General features: G+C 35.3%; 1 protein-coding gene across 2 annotated transcripts in view; it reads left to right on the top strand.

The window, feature by feature from the left end:
- The window catches only part of LOC106119423 (furin-like protease 2), a 170,219-nt gene extending 146,331 nt beyond the window's left edge, over nt 1–23,888 (top strand). For both annotated transcript variants that reach the window (XM_013314395.1, XM_013314396.1), the window contains exons 3-14: nt 15,031–15,135; nt 15,885–16,061; nt 16,257–16,391; nt 16,462–16,769; nt 16,846–18,642; nt 18,712–18,945; nt 19,033–19,191; nt 19,318–19,457; nt 19,589–19,844; nt 19,956–20,047; nt 20,245–20,402; nt 21,390–23,888. In XM_013314395.1, coding sequence (XP_013169849.1) covers nt 15,031–15,135; nt 15,885–16,061; nt 16,257–16,391; nt 16,462–16,769; nt 16,846–18,642; nt 18,712–18,945; nt 19,033–19,191; nt 19,318–19,457; nt 19,589–19,844; nt 19,956–20,047; nt 20,245–20,402; nt 21,390–21,587 — 3,759 coding nt within the window. In that variant the 3' untranslated portion in view covers nt 21,588–23,888. The remainder of the gene's footprint in view (nt 1–15,030; nt 15,136–15,884; nt 16,062–16,256; nt 16,392–16,461; nt 16,770–16,845; nt 18,643–18,711; nt 18,946–19,032; nt 19,192–19,317; nt 19,458–19,588; nt 19,845–19,955; nt 20,048–20,244; nt 20,403–21,389) is intronic.
- Nucleotides 23,889–24,490: the final 602 nt, after the last annotated feature.

The raw sequence follows: 24,490 nt of genomic DNA, 5'->3' as shown, positions 1-24,490 counted from the left end.
CCTCACATTATCATGTAAGGTACGTTTTTACGAATCGATCGATTAATTTCGCCGTCACGTTCGCCAATAGCGTTTACATGGCCACCGATTGCCCTCTCATTTGGGCCGATTGTGCCTCACGAATACGTAATTGGGACTCGTCGATGTTGCCATTAAGATAATCTTGCGATTCGATGTATGTGGGCCTGGCGGGTCATTGTTGTTTCTATTGTTTCATAAATGGTGTCTGATTAGCCGGTTATAGCTCTTTGTCTAGATCGCTCGTTGTCGGGATGGGATTATATTGTTTATAGATTGTTTATGTTTTGAAAGGTTGTGAGTTAGTTAACGTTTCGTGTTCAACTTCGCGTGGTTTAATGTTAATTTTGTACAGTAAGAATTTCGTATCAAAATCTATATATGTATCCAAAATATATTGTTTTCTTCATTTTTGCAAAAAAAAGTCCTTTAATAGTGCTGATTAATGGGTTAGAAACAAAATAAAGCAATCATAATAAGAAAGTTTGGGTATTTTTATATCATCAATTGAATTATATAATGTCCAATCAAACGCGCCTTATTCAATAGGTGGTCGAGCGCGTTATGTAGGCTCGGGTTCCGTTTTATAGTGTCTCATTGACGTCGGAAGAAGTTTTTACGCAAACTTTTACGACAAGGCGTCTTTAAGCATTACCATGTGAACGTTTATGGCCCACATTCCGACTATAAAACTTGCCTTGGTCAGGAGTAAAGTCGGCACGCGGGTACTTTGGTCAGGTGACCAAACTATCTTTTGAAAATTCAGGATATCCTTACTAAAACTAAGAGTGTGTTAAAGGTTGTTTTATCTACTATCAAAGAAGAGTCTTGCACTGCTAGTAATCATATGATGTATATCAGTGCATTTTAGTTCCGTTTTTTATATCTTACTGGGTTTTATACTGTAGATTTTTAAACTTTAATCAAGTATTTTGGGATTGTCTCATATTTGTTGAATGTGTGGTGAACCTACAATTAAAGCCTAACTAACTTCGCGGCGCAAGTGCCGTCGGCCATTAAAACTTGTTTGAACACGCCGCGCCGCGGCCGCCCGCACGGGCCCGAAGTGGAGAGTAATCGCTTATTGCACCCCTGGGCGGGTGAGATAATGTTCCTACTCCTGCCTAATGGAAGAATGTTGCCTATTATTTCGCCTTCTTTCAATTTGAAATACGATCAAAATTGTAGGATAATTTAGAATACGCCGTCAAAATAAGTTGAATTTTTACTTTTTTGTTAATACCTAGCAGTAAAAACTGAAATTAATGTTTTTATTTACCTATGGATTCTTTTCAATATAACGATTTGATAAAATAAAGGTTACTCGGAATATAAAATAATTAGTTTATTTTTAATGTCAACTTTTAAAGCAGTAACTTTCAAATTAAGAAGTAATTTTCGATGACAAATTAAATTCTCGTTGCACGTAAATAAAGTGTACGTTAAAGGGATGAATCCTTTAGCAAAGTCCAACAAAAATAGAGAGAAGGCTGTCGACTAATTGTGTTAGGATGCGGGCGGCCGGCGAGCTTGGCTTGCGATTTGTTTATATTGTTAATTAAATGAAACTCCAACTACGCTGGCATAGATAAATGAACTATCAAACCTTTTTTATACCTTTTTTTTAATATTTGCTGAAAATTCGATAAATGAACTAAACAAGTTGAATGATTGTAACTCTTATTGTTTACGATTTCGAGTTTTGCGGGGAACAAAAATACCATCCATATCTAAATATCTAAGTTGTAGTGTTGAATGTGAATGTTTATCTCGAAATAAAATAGATATATAAGATGAGATTCTTTTTTCGTTTCTAACAAATCTCGATCATGTCGATATTATCATTACAAGAATATACAAAGTGTAAATAATGCGGTGTTAAAATAGGCCCCAGGGTTGTTACTAATGCAGATTGCGTTCAGAAGGTCATATCTAAATCACGGGATGTAGCAGCGGTGGTACTTTATCTCAACTCGCCACCTGCCCGGCCCCGGCTCTGAGTTATGGGTAGTGTGACCATATTTATCCCGATAAACGGGACCGATATGTTAATATTATGTTAATTTAATTACAAAATTATTAGCAAGAAATTGTTGTACTTTTCCTCGTAATAACGGTAAGCGAATATTAGCGGCAAGGCACCTATTACATTTTTATAAAATCTGTTTATGATTTTTTGTTTTTTTTTTTTTAATTTTTTTATATCTAAATTTCTAATTTTTTAAATGAAATATATTTTTTTTACAAAGTGAGGTGAAATCGAATTAAACACATTATTAGTAATTTCAAATGATATTAGTGTTTGTTACAAATTACATTGTTTGATTTTTTTATTACTTATAACAAAGTCTCTTTTTGTCCGAGACTTAAACGATATTCATAGTCACTGTACTGTAGATGTCGGGTTTCCTTTTGTTGTGTAGGAATGAGATTTTTTCACGCCTCTCCTCGGCTCGATACACCTGCGTCCCGCCGAGCCGTATTTTATTGCTCCCGTTCTGTATATATTGTGAGCAAATCAGAGTTTCTACACTAACTTATTTCTTCTTACGTCGAGAAAAATTGAGACTGTTTTCTTCAGTCCTTATTTAGACTTGACTCGAATAGAACTTATATTTCTTTTACATGATTATGTGTACACGTTACTTTTATTGCTCTTGTTAGACATTTTTCCCAGGTGTAGTTTCTTTTTAGCTATTGTGGATTTTTTTCCCTGATTTCTTTGAAAGGACTTCACAAAAGACCTCAGCACTCGAATTAGTTAGCTGTATAGCTTTGGAATCTCTGATACTTAAAACTAATCGGTAACCGATAATAAAACTAACTTATATTGCAAATTTCACATTTACTGTATACTAGCTGTCGCCCGCGACAATGTCCGCGCGGAATTAAAAAATAAAATAATTAGTAACCTATGTGTTCTTCCAGACTATGTTCCACATCTATGCTAAATTTCATCAAGATCCGTTAAGCCGTTCTGTAGACCTTCAAACAAACATCCATCCATCCATTTAATCCTTCGTATTTATAATATTAGTAAAACTAGTAAGATGCATTCTACATATTGTATTTGATCGAGCCATGTTTGATGGTGCTATAATCTCATAAAGGTACCACAAAACGAAGTATCGTTTTTAACAGAAGTTTTTTTTTAAATATTTTCCATCAAATATAAACGTCGTAAAGTGGCAACATCTGTGAATAGTGAGCGCAGTTGTGAACTTATCGCGTCTAATTTTGTGTTATACTTTTTTTTCTGAGGCGCACGGCGATCGTACATTTCTACGTCGCCGGTAGGATGATGTTTTTATTATAAAAACGTGACGGGACTCGAGAATATTTACCGAATGTCAGGGAAATGTGCGTCGTAATGTTTGTTGAGCGCTGCGTTTGAATGGATGTATTATTTGTCTACATTTATGGAGCTCTATTGAATTTTTTTTTGTGTATCCAGAATTAGGGAGTTTGAGTATTTATAATATAAAAATGGTAGTTCTTTCCCCGAAGTAAACTTTCTTTGTGACTAAATTTTTTTTTTATATCATAAGGTGGCAAACGAGCAAGCGGCCATCTGAAATCGCTGAAATAGCGTAGTGACCGTTGCCCAAAGACAAACGCAATTGCATATGCGTTGCCTACCTTTAATCGACGGAAGAGAGGATGCATAGAAAGAAAATATCTTCCCTTCCCATGCATCCTCTCAACCAGAAAGTTCACTTCCACTTCCCATCCTTTCCTTATAAAAAAGGGTGGGAAGGGAAAGAGGACTAAATTAGGCCTCCGGGACGCACACTCATCAGACGAAACGCGGAATTGCTTACACTTCACGCCTGTCTTCTGTGTGGTCGTGGTATTTCACCGGGCGAGCCGGGCCAATTCGTGCGAAGATGTTAAGGCGGGCTCTACCACTGTTAAATTATATATTTATTTTAATGGATATGGCTATGTAATAATTTATTTCGCCATTAAAACATATTTTTAATTCATACGAACCTAGGATTTTACCATTTTCGATGTTTGTGGTCGCGCTATCGTTTCATTTTACTAAGTGCACTCAATTATCCCGGCATAATTTTACTTTGCTATTATTTTGTTTCAGTTTCCAAATTAATTGTGCTTTTAATAAATTTTAATTATTATGTAAAATGCTTTATATGGCAGGAGAATACTGCTTCAATGATCTTTATATATTTTGTATTACATATTGTCATCTCTATTACTTCTTTGAGAAAAATAGAGATAGCAATATGTATCAATACAAGTATTGCAGCAAAGGAATTTACAGTTACGGTTAGAAAAAAGTCGTATTGTTTGTTTTTTGTTGTAGTTAAGAAATAATCAAATTATCTTTTGTAGTTTATTTCGTAGTATGTATATTACAGGAATGCATCCAAGACACAATTTTTTTTAATAATTTGTTCGTTAATCAGAGCTTAAAATATATCCGTGCTCAATGAGTAATCATTGGACAATTATAATAATTATAAATTATATATGAGTGGTAAATCCCTGGCCCCATTTTACGGGTTTTTCCCCCAGCATGGGAAACACGAAGTGGCTTTCACGCGATGTTGCTTTGTGTTCTGCATGTAATTGCTCCAGCATTCAATTACGGCTCACGTACTAATAAAAAAATAACAATTTTTTGCATGGGACATGTTGTTATTAAATTATTTGTAGTTTGTAGTAGAGAATGGTTATTATATAAAATGTTTTTACGAATATTTATTCTGCTGGTAATCGGTGGAATAGCAATATAATAAAGATCATCTCGACCCCTACTTATTTCTCGTAGTAAAATATTACCTAAACATAATTGCTATTTAAAAGTGAAAGTGAAGAGCTTGTTTTCATGTCATCATGTCAAAATCGAATAAGAGAGATGTATAAAAATGAATTTCTGTTTTGGCGCGTAGTCTACAGGGTCGGCTTTTGTTTTACTACCGCCAACATGGCTGAAAGATTATCTAAGCTCAAGCCCATAAGTCCCGCTACTATCGTTAGTATGGGCACGAGCAATAACATCCATAATATTTCATAATTTTGAACCTTATCACAACTATGTAAGGTCTATAAATTTTCACAGTGCACCATCTGGGGATTAGCGAGTAATCGACGGAAATGGTCGGGCGAATGTACCTACTCTCTCCATGTCTGTGTCGCTTTTGGACGCGACTGTACAACATTAATTATTTTATTTGTTGTCTGTGGTTTTGTGTTACTTTAGCACGCGATTGTACGATAAATATTAATTGTTCCAGATTCTGCTAAGCTTATTTTTACTTTTGCTACGTTTATTAAATTAAAATATTTTAATCAACAAAACTTGAAATTTTTCATAGAATTATTTATTAATATATTATAAAAAGTACAACATTTCTAACGAAAATTGCTTAAGTTTTATTTTAAAAATCTCTGAAGAACATTTTAAAGTCTAAAAAGTTTGTATCTTAATTCATGCATTAAGCAAAGTTGGCTAGTTTGACCTCAGGTTTAATCGGTCGAAAGAACTTTGTAAAGTCGGACTACAAAAATGACTGACCGCGTCTGCCCGAAGCGGTACTGAAAACTTGGCTCAATACTCCGACACGTTTGAAAAAAGCTTTCGGCGAGGCCTGCTAACTTTACGAAAACACAATGCAAAAAAAGACATAGAAAACTCTGTGTAAACTTGGTCATGGTATGTTCAAGCGACTCAATCGTGTATGGATGTTAGCTTATGGATACAATAAATTCTAGATAAAAAGATTTTGTTTATCGTATCGTGTGTCGATGATCGAATATTCGAACATTTGCCTTATCTCCATAATATCCAATGGCTGTCGCCCGAGACTCCGTCGGCGCGGAATTAAAAAAAAAAACTTAATAAATAGCTTATCTGTTCCTCCAGACTATGTTCTACATCTGTACCAAATTTCGTCAAGATTTGTTAAGCGGTCCCGTAGGTACCTTCAAACAAACATCCATCCATTCATCTAAATATTCCCATTTATAATATTAGTTAGATATATTAGAGAAACTTATTTAGCATTTAAATGACTAAATATAATATTTTTGTCTATTTTTTTTTAAATAACTTTATTTTCAGCAGCCAAAATCGAAAGACACAGAGTAGAATAATTTAAAGGCCCATTCTCTAAACTATATCTCTTAGACAATTTTATAATCATCAATCACAACTATATCTCACTTGTGAAAGCTGTCGCACAGTAACTTGTGCCTTCTAATAGTTGAATAATTTTGTAACTTAAAGTCCTCTGATCCTTTGCTATTAGTTAATAATTATTAAATTTGTCTCGTAAATTTTGTAGGGTCATTGCTAAGCTGTTACTGACAGATATAAGCTGAAGTAAGCAACGTAAAACTGATGTTCACACAATCTTATTCCGTACTAATATTATAAATGCGAATGTTTAGATGTATGGATGTTTGTCTAAAGGTATCTCCAGAACGGCTCAAAGGATCTCATTGAAATATGGCATACATGTTGAACATAGTCTGGAAGAACATAGGCTACTTATTGCGTGTATTTTTAATTTAAAAACACGATTACCTTTTAGTTGTCTGATTGCTTATGTTATTTATTTCTTTTTAATGTGAATTATTTATCAATGACCTTATTGAACGATTACGAACTGGAATAACCGGCAATCCGCTTAAATAATAAACCTGTTTACATTCTGGTACTCGTGTTATCACTTCAAGTGACATTTTATTTTATTATTCTGTTATTATGATTATTGCCAACGATTCACCAAACAGGATTTATTTGAGTTACTTATAAAAAAATTGTTTATCTGCCTGTCTGTCTGTCTACAAGGCCGCGTTTTTTTCTTGTAATCTCCGGACCGATTTTGATAAGATTTGACGATGCACGAGTGTTATAGCCTAGGTGGGTTAAGGCTTCTTATGTCTCGGGTGATTCCTAGTGTTAGGAAGAAAATCCGAAATTGTGGTAGTGTATTGACCCAACACTAGTCTTTCTAAAATGTCGACGTTTGTGGGACACTCACTAGTCATTCTGACACTGGACTTTGTAACAATAGCACGTCATTCGCGCCAAAGGATTCTAATTAATAATGTCTTAAATTAGTTAATATTAAAAATTATTGATTGTTGTTTGAATTTAATGAATTTATCTTTTAAATATATAAAGTGAAATATGTTAGACAAGAAAATATCAATGTTTTCTGTTTTTTTTTTTAAATGATTACATAAAGTATATTCAAATTTAGAATTGTGGTTTTACATAACGCCTTAAATATTGTGAGTAATTGTTCCCCAAGTTTTCTCTTAACATATAACTTAAACATTTTAGATTCTATGCAAATGCCTATTGTATTTCTTGTAGTCAAGTCTTGTATATTGCGGAACAAAAGTCTCAGGCGGTGGGCAAGGAATAGTTTTTAACAATAAACTCGAACTGAGAGCATCAAGCAAACAGACGAACAGCGAGGTATTGTTCAATTGTATTCGTCGCGTCACGTGACAGAGGTCGTATGATTGTGCAAAGAATACTTGACATATTTCCTTTATTTAAATCTATGTCAGCGTTTACAGAAGAAAAGCGTTTTTTTGACTATTAAATAAAAGATATATTCTAAAGATTTTAACTTTCTTATTGTAGAATATTTCGTTTTATGTGTTGTAATTAAAAATACATAACGAAGGCTTTGTAATGTAAGTGAAAAGTTAAGATAGTAAATTCTAAGATGTACCAGGACGATGTTAGATAATTAGAAGTTTTGATTTTTGTGTCATATTAAATTCTATCAAGTAACATATTATGTTATCTTACTTCTTACTAATATTATAGATGGATGGATGTTTGAAGCTATCTCTAGAACGGCTCAATAGATCTCGATGAAATTTGGCATAGATATAGAACATAATCTGAAAGAACACATAGGCTTTATTATGTTTTTTTTTAATTCGTCGCGGAGGGAACGCGGGCGACATATTTTATTAAAGTAAACTTTTTTTTATTATTCTGTTGAGGATATTGCATGTAACAGAGATGTATATGTTGAGATGGATGTATGGTGTGACAAAAAGGGTTAGGGTTAAGAATGTGTATATAAGATTTAAAATACGGGATATATGGAGGAGTACATTTTGTGCCGACCCTCCGTAGGAGGCAGGCCAGGTTGACGCCGAATCTACTACGGCATTTTTCACCTGTATATTTTGGTTGCGGTTTTTACTGGTTTAAAATTTTTTACCGGTTATTTATAGGCACGTCAGCTAATGTCGAGTGTCCTTCCAATTGGAGTGGACTTTGGAAGCGTTCCATTTACGTTGTCCCCGACTGTGAGAATTCAACAACCGCGCTCTCCACCGTTGACATATTTTTCTTCTAGCCTCAGGCTTTACAATTAGTTGCCCAGTTTAGTCAATTTATGTTCTTGTCCGAGTCACAGAGTATTTTTTCAGCTATTAGTGTTTGTAATTTACTTTTGATATGTGTAAGTTTAGACCAATTATGAAAAATCATTTGATTACTACCTTTATAATTAAATACTAGTCAAGTTGTTATATTTTGGAGGGGCTTGGAACCTACCCTCAATCAAGGGTTACCAAGCCTTAGTCAACCACGCTCGCCAAGTGCGGGTTGACTTCACACATGTCTTTGAATTTCTTTTCAAATATGTGCAGGTTGCATCACGTTCCTTATTCGTAAGAACTTCGGAATAAATGTACATATTTAAATCGAAAAACACATTGGTACATGGCGAGATTTGAACCCAGGACCTGCAGATTGCAAGTCAAATGACCCACTGAGCCACCGATGCTCTTAAAATTTAAGTAATAGTAAGAAAATGGAACAATGTATTAGGATATTAATTGAAGAACCCTACTGAGAAGAAGAAAGCAATTTAATTTCTATTTGAAGTACGATATCGCTTTCAATTTAATTGTATAATAGATAATTATTTTCTCTAAGAGTATTTACTAGCTCTTTAAATCTCACTAACAAAAGTATAATTAGGAACATAAGTAAGTAACTTTCTCACTCATAAATAAAAATACAGAAAAATGAATTCAACAAATTCACTGTGTTTTTTGGTATTGTTCTATTTACGCATTTCTTTTTTATTAAAAAAAAATTGCTACTTTTACGTGTTTTGTAAAGTAATATTTTTACTACTGTGAAAAAAGTTATGCATTTTTTTCTATCTAAATGAAACCGTAATTAAAAAAGGTGTAAAGACAAAAAATGTTACGTAGTTTTTTGAATGCAAAAAGCATGGTACCTAAAATGTTGTCTAAAAATAAGACAAAAATAGAGACATTTTGGTTTTTGTTATAATACATTCCAAATATACGAACACTTTACATCTCATTTTTATAAAAAAAACTAGCTGTCGCCCGCGACTTCGTCCGCGCGGGATTAAAAATAGATGTTGGCCGATTGTCAGACCTACTCAATATGCTCAAAATTTCATGAGAATTGGTCAAGCCGTTACGGAGGAGACATATGGAATAATTTTTTAAACACTTAGATTTTAGTTTTCATGACTTTATATATTAAGTAAACAAAGAAAATATCATGTTTTTGCTAATTATACAAATACCTTGTTACCAGAGGCATCGTTGCATAAAATTACAACAGCGTGCCTCTAGCGACCGCAGTCAATTTGTTCGCGACTGTACACGCTTGCATCCACTATATACAAACGTGTCTTGATTGTGACTGTACTACATATGATGCAATTTGAACCCTTGTTATGTTGTACCATCTGATATGTTCTTTGGAATGCCTATTGGGGTTGGTTAGACTGTTAAGTTACTACAAGCTTATTATAAGTTATATGCTTTAATTATAGAAAATGAAGGAAGTTGTATCAATTTTAATGGAAAGATGCAAAGCAAAAGCAGTAATGTAAATCTTGAGTTGTCTTAGAATATTCAGTTGGCGTGTTCCCGTGAGGCACGTGCCTTCTGTATTTCGTACTGCGCGATGTCTAGTGCTATGTAACTTTAAAATTCACTACCGCATTGTACAATAATACAATCGATGAGATGTAAGAAATTTTGTGTACGTCAATCTGTATTCTAGTTTCATTTTTGAAACATGTTTTCTCCAGCTACGTGTTCTCACAATGACTACGACTCGTTTGGAGAATGAATAATAAAGATGTGGATAGGGAAAACATATCCCATTGTCATTTAAAGTCTGCTTTTTTGCGTCCCGGAGGTCTCATTTAGTCCTTTTTCTATTCCCTCCATTTTTCTTTTAATGAAAAGATGGAAAGTGGTAGTGGACTTTCCGGATGAGAGGATGCATATGAAGGGAAAATATTTTCTTTCTGTGCATCCTCTACTCCAGCGATTAAAGGTAGGCAATGCATATGCAATTGCGTATGCCTATGGGCAGCGGTCGCTTCGCTATTCCAGCGATTTCAGGTGGCCGCTCGCTCGTTTGCCACCTTATGATAAAAAAAAAAAAACTTTAAAATGGTTTGATTGTTTACACGCAATACAGATTTAAATTTAAATTATCTGCCGCGATTCTACCGACTATTGTCACCGTTTAGATTAATCGTTAATTTATTTTGATTGATATACGAAATTGTAAACACAAGAAGAAAGTGATAATTTTCGTAAAGAGAATAGAGTTGGTTTGTAAAAGTATTTTTCACTGGTTATAAAAAAAGACGATAAAATATGTCCCTATCCCGAGCAATGGACCTAAACGGTTTCCTATTTTATTTGTGCAATGCAGCGAATTTACCTGACAGCAATGCTGGAGGTATGCAACGCTTCGATTGTTATGGCTACTGTTTGATAACGGAACAATTTAGATATTTCGAAAAGAGAACCGATATGTCTTACCGTGAGTTTCTGAAACTAACATCCCTATTTAAAACATGTTGTTATCTGATTTATTCAAGATAATGTGACACGGATAACGATATATTTTGTACAGAGATTTTGGTATCAGAAACTCACGGTTAGTTAATCATACTTTCATTATATTTAATAACGCTTTGATGGGACATTTTAAAGTAATTTATCTCTAAAGAGCTGACCAATTTGTATAAGATTTTTTTTTTACTTTAAGTCACCTTTTTTGTTCTTACTTTAGTAGTAACAGACAAGCTACGTGTTTTTTTCTATGATCAAGTCTTTTAAATCTAGATTTGAAGTAAAATATAAGGTTAGTATTAACAAAATGTAGTTTTTGAAGCCGTCTAAAACAGTAGACGTATTCTACTGAAATTCTCCGTAAAGGCCTACTGTCTTCGTACATTAATGAAATGTACTCCGCGTCAGCGTGGCTTTTGCAAAATGCACGTATGCATGTCTTAGATACATGTCTTTTCAATTGTCTTTTAGTTCAGTCACCAAATATTTTCGGTTTTTTCTGACATGTTTTCTCTCTGATAGGTATCCTAACATCTTTTACAAAAATTGTCATCCTTTTACTTAGGGTCGTATTGAATCTTCTTAGTGAAATGCGTAAATTCGACAAATCTCTGTTGACAAAGATAATCTGACTAACAATCAAATAACCGCTCAATAATCGGCTTTATGATGATGAGGGCACGAGTTATGCTCGGCTCTAGATCCCATGCTCGCAGTTGACAAGGGTCTAAATCATTTAGATATTAATTTGTTGGGTGCCTTGTAAATTAAACGGTTGAAACCAGTTCTAACCGAGTTACCCGGTTTGGGGAGGATAGAATTTGTAACATACCCTACCAATTCGCGACTTTGCCTTTCAATGACGTGCTTCGAATTAAGATTATATTTAACCGAACCTAATTATCGATCTCGAATAATTAAAATGCTTTAAGCAATTGAAGAATCCGATCTATCTTTCGGAAGTCGATTTGCACTATCGATGTCGGTAAGCGTACAACATATGTATTTCAAAAGGTTAGAAAATCTTATACTACTTTAAATCGGTAAAAATATATTTCTATAAAGTTTGAGTTGACATTTAATAACCATGAAATAAAGTAAACAAAACAGATTACAAATTTTACAATATCTTTATTCCGCTTTATTGAATTTACACTTGCGAACACTTTCTTGTAAAAGTTTGAGCGAAGTTTAGCACTAAAGGAAAAGATCAAAGGTGAGAGTTTCATCGGTGAGTCCACGGCTCCGTAAAGAATCTGAGCAATGCTCAATGATTCGGAACTCGGTCGAACTCGCGCCCGCGGCACTAACTAAACTTGCTCGATTAATTAAAAGTTTTGAGGAAATCTAAAGAAAATTTATTTATACTACAAATGTTGAATAAATCATGTAACAGAGGTTCCATCTTAGAAACACTTTTAAACATGATTTTCACCCTATCATTTTTCATCAATAAACAGAGATAAATGTAACTAGTCAGCTTAACACTATATATAGAAAACTGAATTGTTCACTAAATAGAGTCCAACTACGATATCAGGCCCAATAACGGGCGCTACTATCGCAGTTATTTTTGTCAGAAAATATGTGAAACCTTCATGGGCGAAGAAAATGCTATAAAAGAATAAAACCAGGACATAACAACTATAGTACGTTACAATTTGTTTGATATTGCAAGGGACGTTAGTTAGTTATGAGTTATAATTTGGTGCGACTTATGCCCACCGGGTCAGATAACCTTGAAGGTCTTTAGTTGCTATACATGACTTTAATCCCTGGATTGACCTTTCTTGTTATTATCTGTCTATGTCTACCTCCCCCGAAGGTCTTGCGGGACGGTACACCGTGTATGTACATGCATTGTACTAGACTTTGTTTTACAATGGGACGAAGTTACATCAAGTTGAAACCACACCGTGTAGTTATTACTAGATTTATTAATTTAAACTTTAGAAACGTGTTTATTACTGTTGTACAATTTGAACATGTTTAGACTTGTAGATTTATTAGTGAACTTTGAAACATTTAAGTGGTCTCTAGGGTTGTACGCGTGTTAATTATTTCAAACACTATTTCATTCGATGAGTTTTCATTACTATTAGTACTTGTTATTGTGCTAGAAACCCTGATACTTTGTAATAAGGTTCATTTTTGCGGTTTGCTATTCGTTGAATATAGCAAAAGCTTGCATCAATTTTCGCTGATATTTGTGATATATACAGTTTGGTACTATATTCAAACATTTGCATATCAACACATGTACATACATGTCAATTTTGCTTTTGTATGTAAGTAATAATAGCTATAAATTTCTGGTTTAAAACATCAAAATGACAATAATCTAGTAATCCTATAATCGGCTTATAGTGTAAAACTAGCGGTAGCCGCGTCTTCGTCAGCACAGAACTCTATAATATGTCCTCACACATCAGCTACCTTCCTGTGAAAGTTTTCAAGTTCGGTTCAACTGTTTCGGAGATTACTCAGAACAAACGCGGCCTTGCAGATTTACAGACAGATAAACAAAAATGTAAAAAATTGTTTTTTCCTTATAGGTAAAGCAAATCGATCAAGTACACGAATTTTTTTTACGATATTACATACAGACACTTCAGTTTTATTAACTGTACAGATTTATACTCTATACTTTTCCTTGTTACATCTATGCTTTAAGACTTAGAGGTAAGAAGCTAACTGCGCAGTTAGCAAGGAACTAACTGCTCAGATTTAACTGACACTAGAAATAACGAGCGAGTCGGTACTTACGAGTTATGGTCTTTACGTTAATAAACTGCGGAAATATGGTCCGTAAACGGTTCCCTTAACGTACAAGATAACTTTTATATTTTCAAGTCTTCTTGTTATATGTATTTGTAGATATACGATTTCTCTATGTTGTGGAATTAATTGCTTTTACAAAACATTGTATTAAATGTTAGACAGACGTTCGCGAAATTGCTTCTAGTTGAATGCAATATTTAAATGTTATTTTCATTAAATATTATTTATAATTTTAATGGAAATTGTCAAATTTTGATAATTTTATGTTCCGTAAAATGAGAATATTTTTTCTCGTCTAAAAGTTTAGGAATCGCTGTCTCAAAGGATTTGGTAACTAATTCAATTAAGCAAAATGTGTGACCTTTTAGTTTATATGATGGTAAGCTTTAAAGATTGCTACGATAAGCGTCGCGTGCCTTATGGGCCGTTGAAAGCACTCGAATAGCCCACACCCGAAAGCATTCGGAGCCGGATGGGTCGGCGAATAAATCACACATATAATACACACAAATTGCGGTTATTATGCCGAAAGTGTGCTACCCTTGCTTTTTTGTAAGTCACTTCGTGGAATTGCTGCGATTTTTTTTTATATTAAAAAAAAATAACTCATTGCGATCTAATTTAATGAAAATGTTTCTTATCATTAAAATTTTGTGAATTAGATCTTTTTTTTTAATATCATTAATTACTTAAATTTATAAAAAAGCGAATGAATTAATTTTTCTGCAATAGTAAGCTATTGTTTTTTTTTTATATTTTTTATTAACTCTTTCGTTTCGTTTATCGCTGCCTAGTGGCTACCCTTTTATGATATCGTTTCAATTTTAAGGGGTTGACTGTAAAGATTAAATTTAATCGTTTGCCCTTTTCAAGGGCCCTCCAGTTGGTAGTAGGGAAGTGAGAGATCTTGTGATAGAGTGAAATCGATTCTCGCCTCCAGTAATAAGTGTTACCGCCTTTATTGTTCGCCGGGAATTTTGATTAAACTCTGATTAATTGAGACGTCATGCTACTGTGACATTTTATTATCAATTTTCGTTAGGACCGCTCTAATTATTAATAAGTCTACTGTGCAATGTCCTTCAATTAAGTCGTGTTACCGTCAATTATCGAAACTCACGATAAAAAATATTGAGCGAATGTTATTTGTAATTCAAATATACAGATTAGTCATGGTTGAATATTAAATTGATTTAATGTTGAAACAATTTAGAAAGTTAATGTTTTTAAGTACTTTAGTAATGGAATATAATATTTTGTAACAATTATGTGAAACTCGCATCCAAGTTTTCTTTATTGTGTCACTTTATGATCTCTCTATTCAAGCATATCTCTGTAACTAATAAGCATTTCCTTTCGCAGATCGGTTCACTAAAAGGTTACTATTTACTGTCGCACCACGAAGTACATAAAAGATCTGCGGAGCCGAGCCACGAACACCATCGAAAGCTGAACGATGAACCTGAGGTAAGTTCTATTTAATTTTGTGACCTTTGAAATTAAAAAAAAATATCCGATGCCTTTGACCCAGAGGCAATGAAGAAACGGATTTCGCCTCTTCTATATTCATACAGAATTAAAAAAAAATTGTAAATAGACCATGCGTTCGTCTAAACTATGTTGTATATTTTCCATCCATCCATCCAAACTTTCACATTTATAATACAATAATAATTAAGATTTCGTTAGTTTTCGATATCAGCATAAATTTTTTGTCATCACTATTGATGCACGACATGCAGAATAACAAACAAATTCAAATAAAAGCGTCAAAAGCTTTTTATTTGCAGTAGCGAGCTATTTTTCCCTCGGACGTCTGTCGCTCTCTAACAACTGTGAAATTGCCCCGTCCGAATGTACGCGAGACGACTTGTTTAGAATAAAGGATATAAAGAATTGCATATTCTACGATGTAAAGAAGTTTCTAGTGTTCTTTCCAAGTAACTCAAAATTGCTTCTACAGAGTACGTTTGAGGAATATTGCATATGTTTTTCCATATAAATAACAACCAAATTAAATTCTTTTAAATAAATTGAAGTTGATGAAATGGTTATTATGTTGAGTTTGATTATCTTCTTCTACCTAAAAAAATCGTATAGGTAATAAGGAAGCGATGAAGACGCGTGTGTCATTTGAGTCTTATTATTTTACTAAATGTCACAAGGGTTTAGTCACTGCGTTTTGTCATTTTTTTTAATATAACTGTTGTTGTCAGGTACGATGGTTCCAACAGCAAAGAGAGCGGCGGAGAGTAAAGCGTGACTACACTCAGCGAGATGCCGGCCTCTGGTCACAGTTCAGTCGTCGTATGCCTTCCCATCGCACCCGACACCGAGCCTTAAACCCAACGCCTTTCTTCCCCGATCCATTGTTCAAGGAACAATGGTATTTGGTATGTTACCTTCCCTTAAAGTATAATTCCAATCAAAAAACTTGCGATTTTTAATACATAATTACATCTGCATAAGACACGATCATATAAAATCTGACGATTAAATCATATTGTAGTAGACATAATTTCTTCATTAGTTCATGAGTCATTATTAAGATCACTGTAATCTATTATAATACCTAAATATATTTGTAGAATGGAGGAGCAAAAGACGGTCTAGACATGAACGTGGCACCGGCTTGGCAAAAAGGTTACACGGGTAAAGGTGTGGTGGTTTCCATTCTTGATGATGGTATCCAAACGAATCATCCAGATCTTGCGCAAAATTACGTAAGTATCAAATCGGTTAATTTAGATAAAGAAAGGGAAACACTAGATTATACCGCATATACTTTTACAGGATGCTAACGCTTCAACAGATATTAATGGCAACGATGACGATCCAATGCCTCAAGACAATGGAGATAACAAACACGGTACAAGATGTGCAGGAGAAGTTGCTGGAGTAGCTTATAACCAATATTGTGGTGTCGGTATAGCTTACAATGCCAGTATAGGCGGTGTAAGGATGTTAGATGGTGTAGTGAACGATGCTGTTGAAGCTAGAGCATTAGGATTAAATCCTGATCATATTGATATATACAGTGCCTCATGGGGACCTGAAGATGATGGCAAGACAGTTGATGGTCCTGGACCATTAGCAAGAAGGTATATTTTTAGTTTTATTAAATATCTAGTTTTTTACAGTAATTGATTTTGTCTAAATTTTATATTTTTCTTGTAGGGCCTTTATTTACGGTGTTACAAGTGGCCGACGGGGAAAAGGCAGTATATTTGTATGGGCTTCAGGAAATGGTGGTAGACATACAGACTCTTGCAATTGTGACGGTTATACAAACAGTATTTTCACTTTATCTATCTCTAGTGCTACTCAAGGAGGATATAAGCCGTGGTACCTTGAAGAATGCTCGTCTACTCTTGCCACCACCTACAGCTCAGGTACACCAGGACATGATAAGAGTGTCGCAACCGTTGATATGGATGGTCGATTGAGACCTGATCACATATGCACCGTAGAGCATACTGGAACATCGGCATCTGCTCCTTTAGCGGCAGGAATTTGTGCATTGGCCTTAGAAGCTAATCCCGAATTGACCTGGAGAGATATGCAATATCTAGTTGTCCTTACATCACGACCACAACCTTTAGAAAAAGAAACAGGTTGGATTATAAATGGGGTTAAAAGAAAAGTAAGCCACAAATTTGGTTACGGTTTGATGGACGCATCAGAAATGGTTAGTTTAGCGGAACAATGGGTGTCGGTACCGCCACAGCATATTTGCAAGTCACAAGAAATTAACGAAGATAAGTCAATAGATTCGTCTTATGGTTATACTTTAAGTGTTCACATGGATGTAAATGGTTGTAGCGCAACTGTGAACGAAGTACGCTATTTAGAACACGTGCAATGTAAAATATCACTAAGATTCTTCCCTAGAGGAAATCTGCGAATCCTTCTCACGTCTCCTATGGGAACAACGTCAACACTTCTCTTCGAAAGACCGAGGGATGTCGTGAGTTCTAATTTTGACGATTGGCCATTCTTAAGTGTTCATTTCTGGGGAGAACGCGCTGAAGGTAGATGGACATTACACATTGTAAATGCTGGAAACAGACATGTCAATCAACCCGGCGTACTAAAGAAATGGCAGTTAATATTTTATGGCACTTCAGTCGAACCGGTTAGACTTAGAGGCAAAAAGCCGTCAGCTATCGCTCCGCCTTTTGCATTCCCAACCGCCGCCGATGGCTATGATTCTGCCGGGGATTCTTTTTACAACACTGACGCGTTTGCCAATTACCAGAACTTTCCTAGTTTATTCGCTGCCGGCTCAGACCCGGAAAAAGCGATAGCCCAACTCGATGGACATAATGTCCCTTCTCCGCATGGGGAGAATGTCCTCGCTGATAGTAATGATAAGCGCGTCATGCATGAATGTGATCCCGAATGCGATACCCAAGGATGCTATGGAAAAGGACCAACACAGTGCATAGCTTGTAAACACTATCGTCTCGACGATGCCTGTGTCTCTCGTTGCCCACCACGGAGCTTTGCAAACCAGGGCGCAGTTTGCTGGCCTTGTCATGAATCTTGCGAGACTTGTGTAGGACCGGGGCAAGATTCTTGTTTAACTTGTGCTCCAGCTCATTTGCTGGTCGCAGATTTGGCTGTGTGTCTGCAGCAATGCCCCGATGGCTACTGGGAGGACAGCGAGTCTTCAGTTTGTAGGCCTTGTGCCGCTCATTGCTCGACGTGTTCCGATAAAGCCGACTCGTGCACTTCGTGTGAGCATCACTTAGTTTTGCATAATGGTACATGCTTGGCGTCCTGTCCACCCTCGTACTTTGAAACTGAGGATTACTCGTGTGCTAAGTGCCATTCATCTTGTGATACGTGCGAGGGTCCTGCAGAAACTCAGTGTGTGACTTGTCACCCTTCGAGCTTTTCTTTGGAAGGCCGGTGTGTTAACGCATGTCCTAGTGGATATTATGCGGATAAGAAGAGAAAAGAATGTATGAAGTAAGTATCAAGTTGTAACACAAGATTTAGGAAGAAAAACAGATTTCAAAAACTCTTTTAATTTTTCAGATGTCCTGTTGGTTGTTCTACTTGTATAAGCGCCTTTTGCATGTCTTGTGATGCCAACTGGGAGTTGAATAAAAAAGGGAAATGTATCCAGACTGGGTCTGACAAGTGTAGTTCAGGCGAATACTTCGACGGTGCCAGTTGCAATCGTTGTAACAACGCCTGCGATTCCTGTTATGGTGACGAGGATACGAATTGTCTGACGTGTCCGGCGCCGAACCTATTAGAAAATTACAAGTAAGTTAAAAAAACTACAACTTTTATAGTTTGTATAAATTTTTAAGCTACTTTTGCGTAAAATATTTGGTTGGATGATTATTGTAGATGTGTGGCGGAGTGCAGCCGCGGATACTTCTCGGAGTCGGGGCGGTGTACGCGCTGCGTGCACGGGTGCGCGGCGTGCGTCTCGCGGCTCAACTGCACCGCCTGCGCCGGCGCTTTGCGTCTGCAGTCCGGCGCCTGTCGCACCTCCTGTGCAGATGGGTGAGCCTACTAATTAATATCAAATATTATTGTCTCAAAAAGGACAGTTTACAAACTGACATAAATACAGATACATTATAACTGTTAACATCAGGTGAAATTGAACTCTCTTGTCGTATGAACCAGGTACTACGCGGACCGGGGCACGTGTGCTAAGTGCTACCTGTCATGTCGCACGTGTATCGGGCCGCGCCGCGACCAGTGCGCCTCCTGCCCTTCGGGCTGGAGACTGGCAGCTGGGGAGTGCCATCCTGAATGTCCACAAGGTAAGTATTATTTACAACGTAATGACGAAGAAAGTTTAAACCAATCTACTTAAAGAAATAGAATGTGTTAACTATAAACTTTCTTCAAAGACTCTAATGCGGCAGTTTTGTCTTCATGGTTTGTTCGTTAGGTTTTTACCAAAGCGTGGGTGGATGCCGGCGCTGCCACCACTACTGTCGCGAGTGCGACGGCTCCGGACCGCTGCACTGCTTGTCGTGTCCGCCACGTTTCATGCTCGACGGTGGTCTCTGCATGGAGTGCCTCGGCAGCCAGTACTATGAGCCCAGCAGCGGCGTCTGTCTGTCCTGTGACAACACGTGCCGCACGTGCTCTGGTCCGGGGAGATTTAGTTGTTCCGGATGCTCGAGGCCGTTGAGACTTGACAGGTCTGGAAAAATATAGACTACTTTACATCTTAATAACGCATGTTTGAAAACGTTAACGGTAACCTCGAAAAGTAGCGTATAGTTATAAAGGATTATTGGTTTGTTGTCCAGGTTGAACAACCAGTGCGTGCCGTGCTGCTCGGAGCGAGGGGTCTACGCTAACTCGTCAGCTTCCGACTGCTGCCATTGCAATATGGATACTGGTATGACATAAATGTTGGACAAGCTCTATCATGATATTTAAATAATTATCAAAAAATTATAGTCGCAGCGGGAAAACTAAGTAGGTCATTCTAAAAGCTTAACGAATCTTCATTCTTTGTTTTCTCTTCCTTGAAGGATTTTTTACATTTTCTCATTTGTTGGTACTAACATTTACAATGTAATGATATTTCTGTAGGGGAATGTATAAATTCATCTGTGGCGGGCAAGCGGCGCATAGCGGAGTGGGGCGCGCTGCAGACGGAGCACGCGCCGGCGCCGAGCGCGGCCGCAGTCGCCCTCACAGTCTGCGCAGCCGCCGCCGCTGTCTTCCTAGCTGTCCTGTTCGTCTTACAGGTAGCTTTTATAACATTCCATTACAGTTGCTCTACTCCAAATACTTTTGTGTAGACCACATACATTTTACATGACGATTTCCTTGATGATATTACCGAGTACGGTACACATTAAAGGTGGCCCTTATGACTTGAATATTTGCGTTCATTAATCCGGGTCTATTACTGCTATTTTTCTAAATTCCGCTGCATAAATATTTGAACATTTAAAAAATTTATTCCTCATCGGTTTCAAAAATTCGTTACCACGTAAGAAGCATATTTTTGAAACCGAAATTATACAAGTTTCTGAAACGTTGTAAATGTATACATATTTTATTTATACAGCTGTATACGAATTAAAATGTATAACTAGAAATTTAAATCTTTAGTTAAACTTTCTTCTATTGTACTTGCAAACTTGATTTAACGTTGCGCATAAATAAACCATTTGATTTTAGTATTCACTATTCTAGATAGAAAAGAAGATAAATGTATAGATATATTTCAGATCTTTACAATTCCTAGATTAACAATTTAGCTACAGTCTAAAATGTCAGGCGGCAAGCCGTAAACCAGCAAGCCAGCTGTAAGCCATTGTTCGTCCATTGTCGCGAGCTCACTCTGTTGACGCGAGCTTTGTGGATGCCTTGATTAACTACAGCTAAATAACTAATGAACTAATGGAATTGTTTTTTCGTTTACAATTTACTAATTCTGGTTCTATTTAGTTTTATAATCTGTATTCGTAAACATTGATTAGTCTAAAATGAATTTTATAGTTAATAATATTAATAATTGCCAGTGATAAAATTCTAAAAAAAATTAAAAAAATTCACTGTCGTGTCTATTTAGTGAAACTACATAAAAACAAACAAAATACAAAAACTTTGCTATATCATTAAACAGTAAAAGCTATGCATCGAATTAACAATATTCAGATTCAGTTCCTAATTCTCGTTCATTCATTTTTATCGTGTAATTACTGAATTCAAAACTCTCCCCGTAGGTCCGTAGTGCAAATCGTCCAAAATCTACAAAACGAGGAGTAATATACTCCCCGCTGGCTTGCAACGACGAGGGTGACGTCACAGTGCTCTCCTCCCACACCTCGTTCCCCGTCGAGCCTCCTGAACAAGTCGGCGAGCATGTTCGCGAGCATGTGTGCGAGCACGAACACGAACCCCTGCTCGAGCATTCCACATAACGAGCGCTGTGATCCTAGACGTAAGTGACTATTGACTTTGTTCAGTTCAATTTGGTGATTAGAATTTTTTATTTGAAATATTGTATTTTAATTAATAAAAAATAATATTTATTATCATCTTCAATGAATAAGATAATATTTGAAGAACTTAATAAAGATATTTGTCTAGAATAAGAATATGAAACAATGATGAGATATCAAAATATCAAATAATTGAAATTGTTACTATTTGATATTTTAAAAACAACATACAAATGTAAAAATTTGTTGAAATAAAGGTGATACCAAGGAATTAATAATTAAAGGTTGATTTGAATAATATCTTAAAGTTCCGATTCAGTTTCAGAACTGGATTATCAAAGTTTAGTTAGAAAAGTATTCAAGATTCACTTTATAGTAGAACAAAATCGACATAAATACAATTTTCTATCACCATTTTGAACTAGACAAATGTAGACAATCACTTTGTACATCGGATGTGAATTAAAATAGGGACAATATCTCTTAAATCGTAGCAAATGCGCTCCGAAGTGATCTTGGTAGACGTAAGTTCAACGTTTAGTGATATTTGGTCGCAATTTTCCTAGTTATTGAATTTTTATGGAGGACCACATTAAATCGAAATAATTATGTCGCATATATTTTTTGTAAAGTTCATTGTTGTCTAGAAATGTTGGAGACTGATAATGCTCGCTTTTTTATTAGGAGCAATATAATTTAAGGTAGAAATTGAATAAATATCTTACCTTTTCCGTATCTTTTTAAAAAGATATCTCTAGGAGCATTATCAGCCTTCAATTGTCATGTAAAAATAAATATCACGTTATCGTAATACCGTGGTTAAGATACATTATGAGAAATATTCATTGTAATGAAACAAAATAGGTGTAAATTTTAAGTAAATGAACAAAATGTTCTTATTTTGATGTGAAATCGTTGTGATATGAGCAGTCAGGTTTAAAAGAATTTGCTTTGAATCCTTTAAGAATTTGGTTAAATTTCTTCGAATCTCTTTTTCAATTTATCTCGTTTTTATTCCGACTTCTTTGATCGATATGGCTTAAATGATATTTGAAATCTCTTTTCAGTATAATTATATATTATTTTAAAATTTATAAAAGACTTCTCATCTTTAAAATATCTTATCCAATTAGGAAATTCATTAATCGCTCTATTTTATTGTTTACTCTAAAATTTTCTTCTTCTAAAACATTCATGATACCTATTATTAAAATTATAAAGGTTAGCGTCCATTAGCCCGCGTCGGACGCACCGCACGCACGGCCCGCAACGGATTTTAGTTTGCTTTGTATGGGGATAGCGCTGTGTCCATCATCCGGCCCGCATCGAAAAACAAAGCAAGTCTTATCCGTGCGTGCGGTGCGTCCGGGTCAATGAACGCGTACCTTTAATCTCTTGTTGATGTCTTACATCAATATTTGTCACAATTCTTTATGAAAATGTAATATTTAGTTAATCGTAATATAATTTAGGTTTTCACAAGTTACCATAGACAGGTTTTGTACAATTAATCGAATGATTTCAAAAGCCAATAGATTTTAATTTCTTTTAGGAAGATATATTTTAGTTATAATGCCTTCATTTATTTTTAAGTAGTAAAGCTTTATTATTCTTCTTTGCGTAATTCCGTCGTTTAATTCGTCTTTTGCTTCTGTGTCATTGAACTCCGATGATGCTAAATTTAGTTTTTTCTCGTGTTATTAGTGAATTATTTAGTTGTCATTGAATTTTATGTCAAATTTTCTTAGATATAGTAACTATCAAATCTGAAATTTTCAATTTGATTGAATCGTAATTTTTATATCGATTTTTTTGTTGATATTCTCATTAACGATTTCAATTGTTACCATGTACCATCACAAATGTATATAAAGATAGATAGATTGTTGAATCGTTTATAAATGATGTATAATATAATAAATTTTATCTCTTCAACAATATAAAAGACATTGCTTCTTTGTATTTGCTAGTTTTGGCTAAAGTTCTGTCAATTATCTTATGGTAATAAGAGTTAGTGTTTGAATGTTTTATTTGTAATTATTTTTGTACTTATTATAAACGTTCTTGAAATCTGATATGGTTAGTATTGGACCTCTATGGATGTTTTGAATGAATTTTAGCTTGCTACAAAATTTTTATTATATTTATGCAATTTCGATCTATCTGTATTGCGGTTTTATATTTTGTTTTAGTGGGAATCTTTTTAATTGAAAATGTATTTTTGTATGAAATGTTCTTATGTGCAATTAATATTTATAATAAAAGAAAGTCTGTGTCAAATGTGAAGTTTTTTATTTACTTCTCACAATCATTTTACAGAATAAATTATTCCTGTTTCTTAACTCAAGCTTTTGTGTAAGATATATTGACGAAGAGCGCTCTCGGTGGCTCAGGAATAAAGCAATTGACTTGTAATTTATAGATCCCGAGTTCGAATCCCGCCATGTACCAATGTGTTTTTCTATTTTCGATTTACATATGTACATCGATCCGAAGTTTTAACGGTGAAGGAAAACATCACTGCACATATCTGAAATTCAATGATATGTGTGAAGTCAATCCGCACTTGGCCAGCGTGGTTGACTATGGCCTAGTCACCCCTAACATAGGGTAGGCTCCAGCCTGTCAGCGGGGACGTCTAGTGAGTTGATGACGATATTCGAGATTATAATAACATAGTACAATTTAATTTTCACACAAGAACCACTTTAACGTCTTCTAATAGTTTGTAACTTTAAGTCCCCTTTGACCCTTTGCTATTAGTTAATAATTATTCAATTTGTACCGTAGACTTTGTAAGGGTCGACTCTTGTGAATTCGTTAGTGACACGAGTTAGATTGACATGAGACGAAACGAACTTAAGAAACTCAATCTTGTAAAC

Source organism: Papilio xuthus, unplaced genomic scaffold (genome assembly GCF_000836235.2).
Source record: "Papilio xuthus unplaced genomic scaffold, Pxut_1.1 DF827461.1, whole genome shotgun sequence".
In the NCBI taxonomy this organism is placed as follows: domain Eukaryota; kingdom Metazoa; phylum Arthropoda; class Insecta; order Lepidoptera; family Papilionidae; genus Papilio; species Papilio xuthus.
The sequence above is the reverse complement of the archived record's forward strand: the minus strand, read 5'-3'. Positions and strand labels throughout refer to the sequence as shown.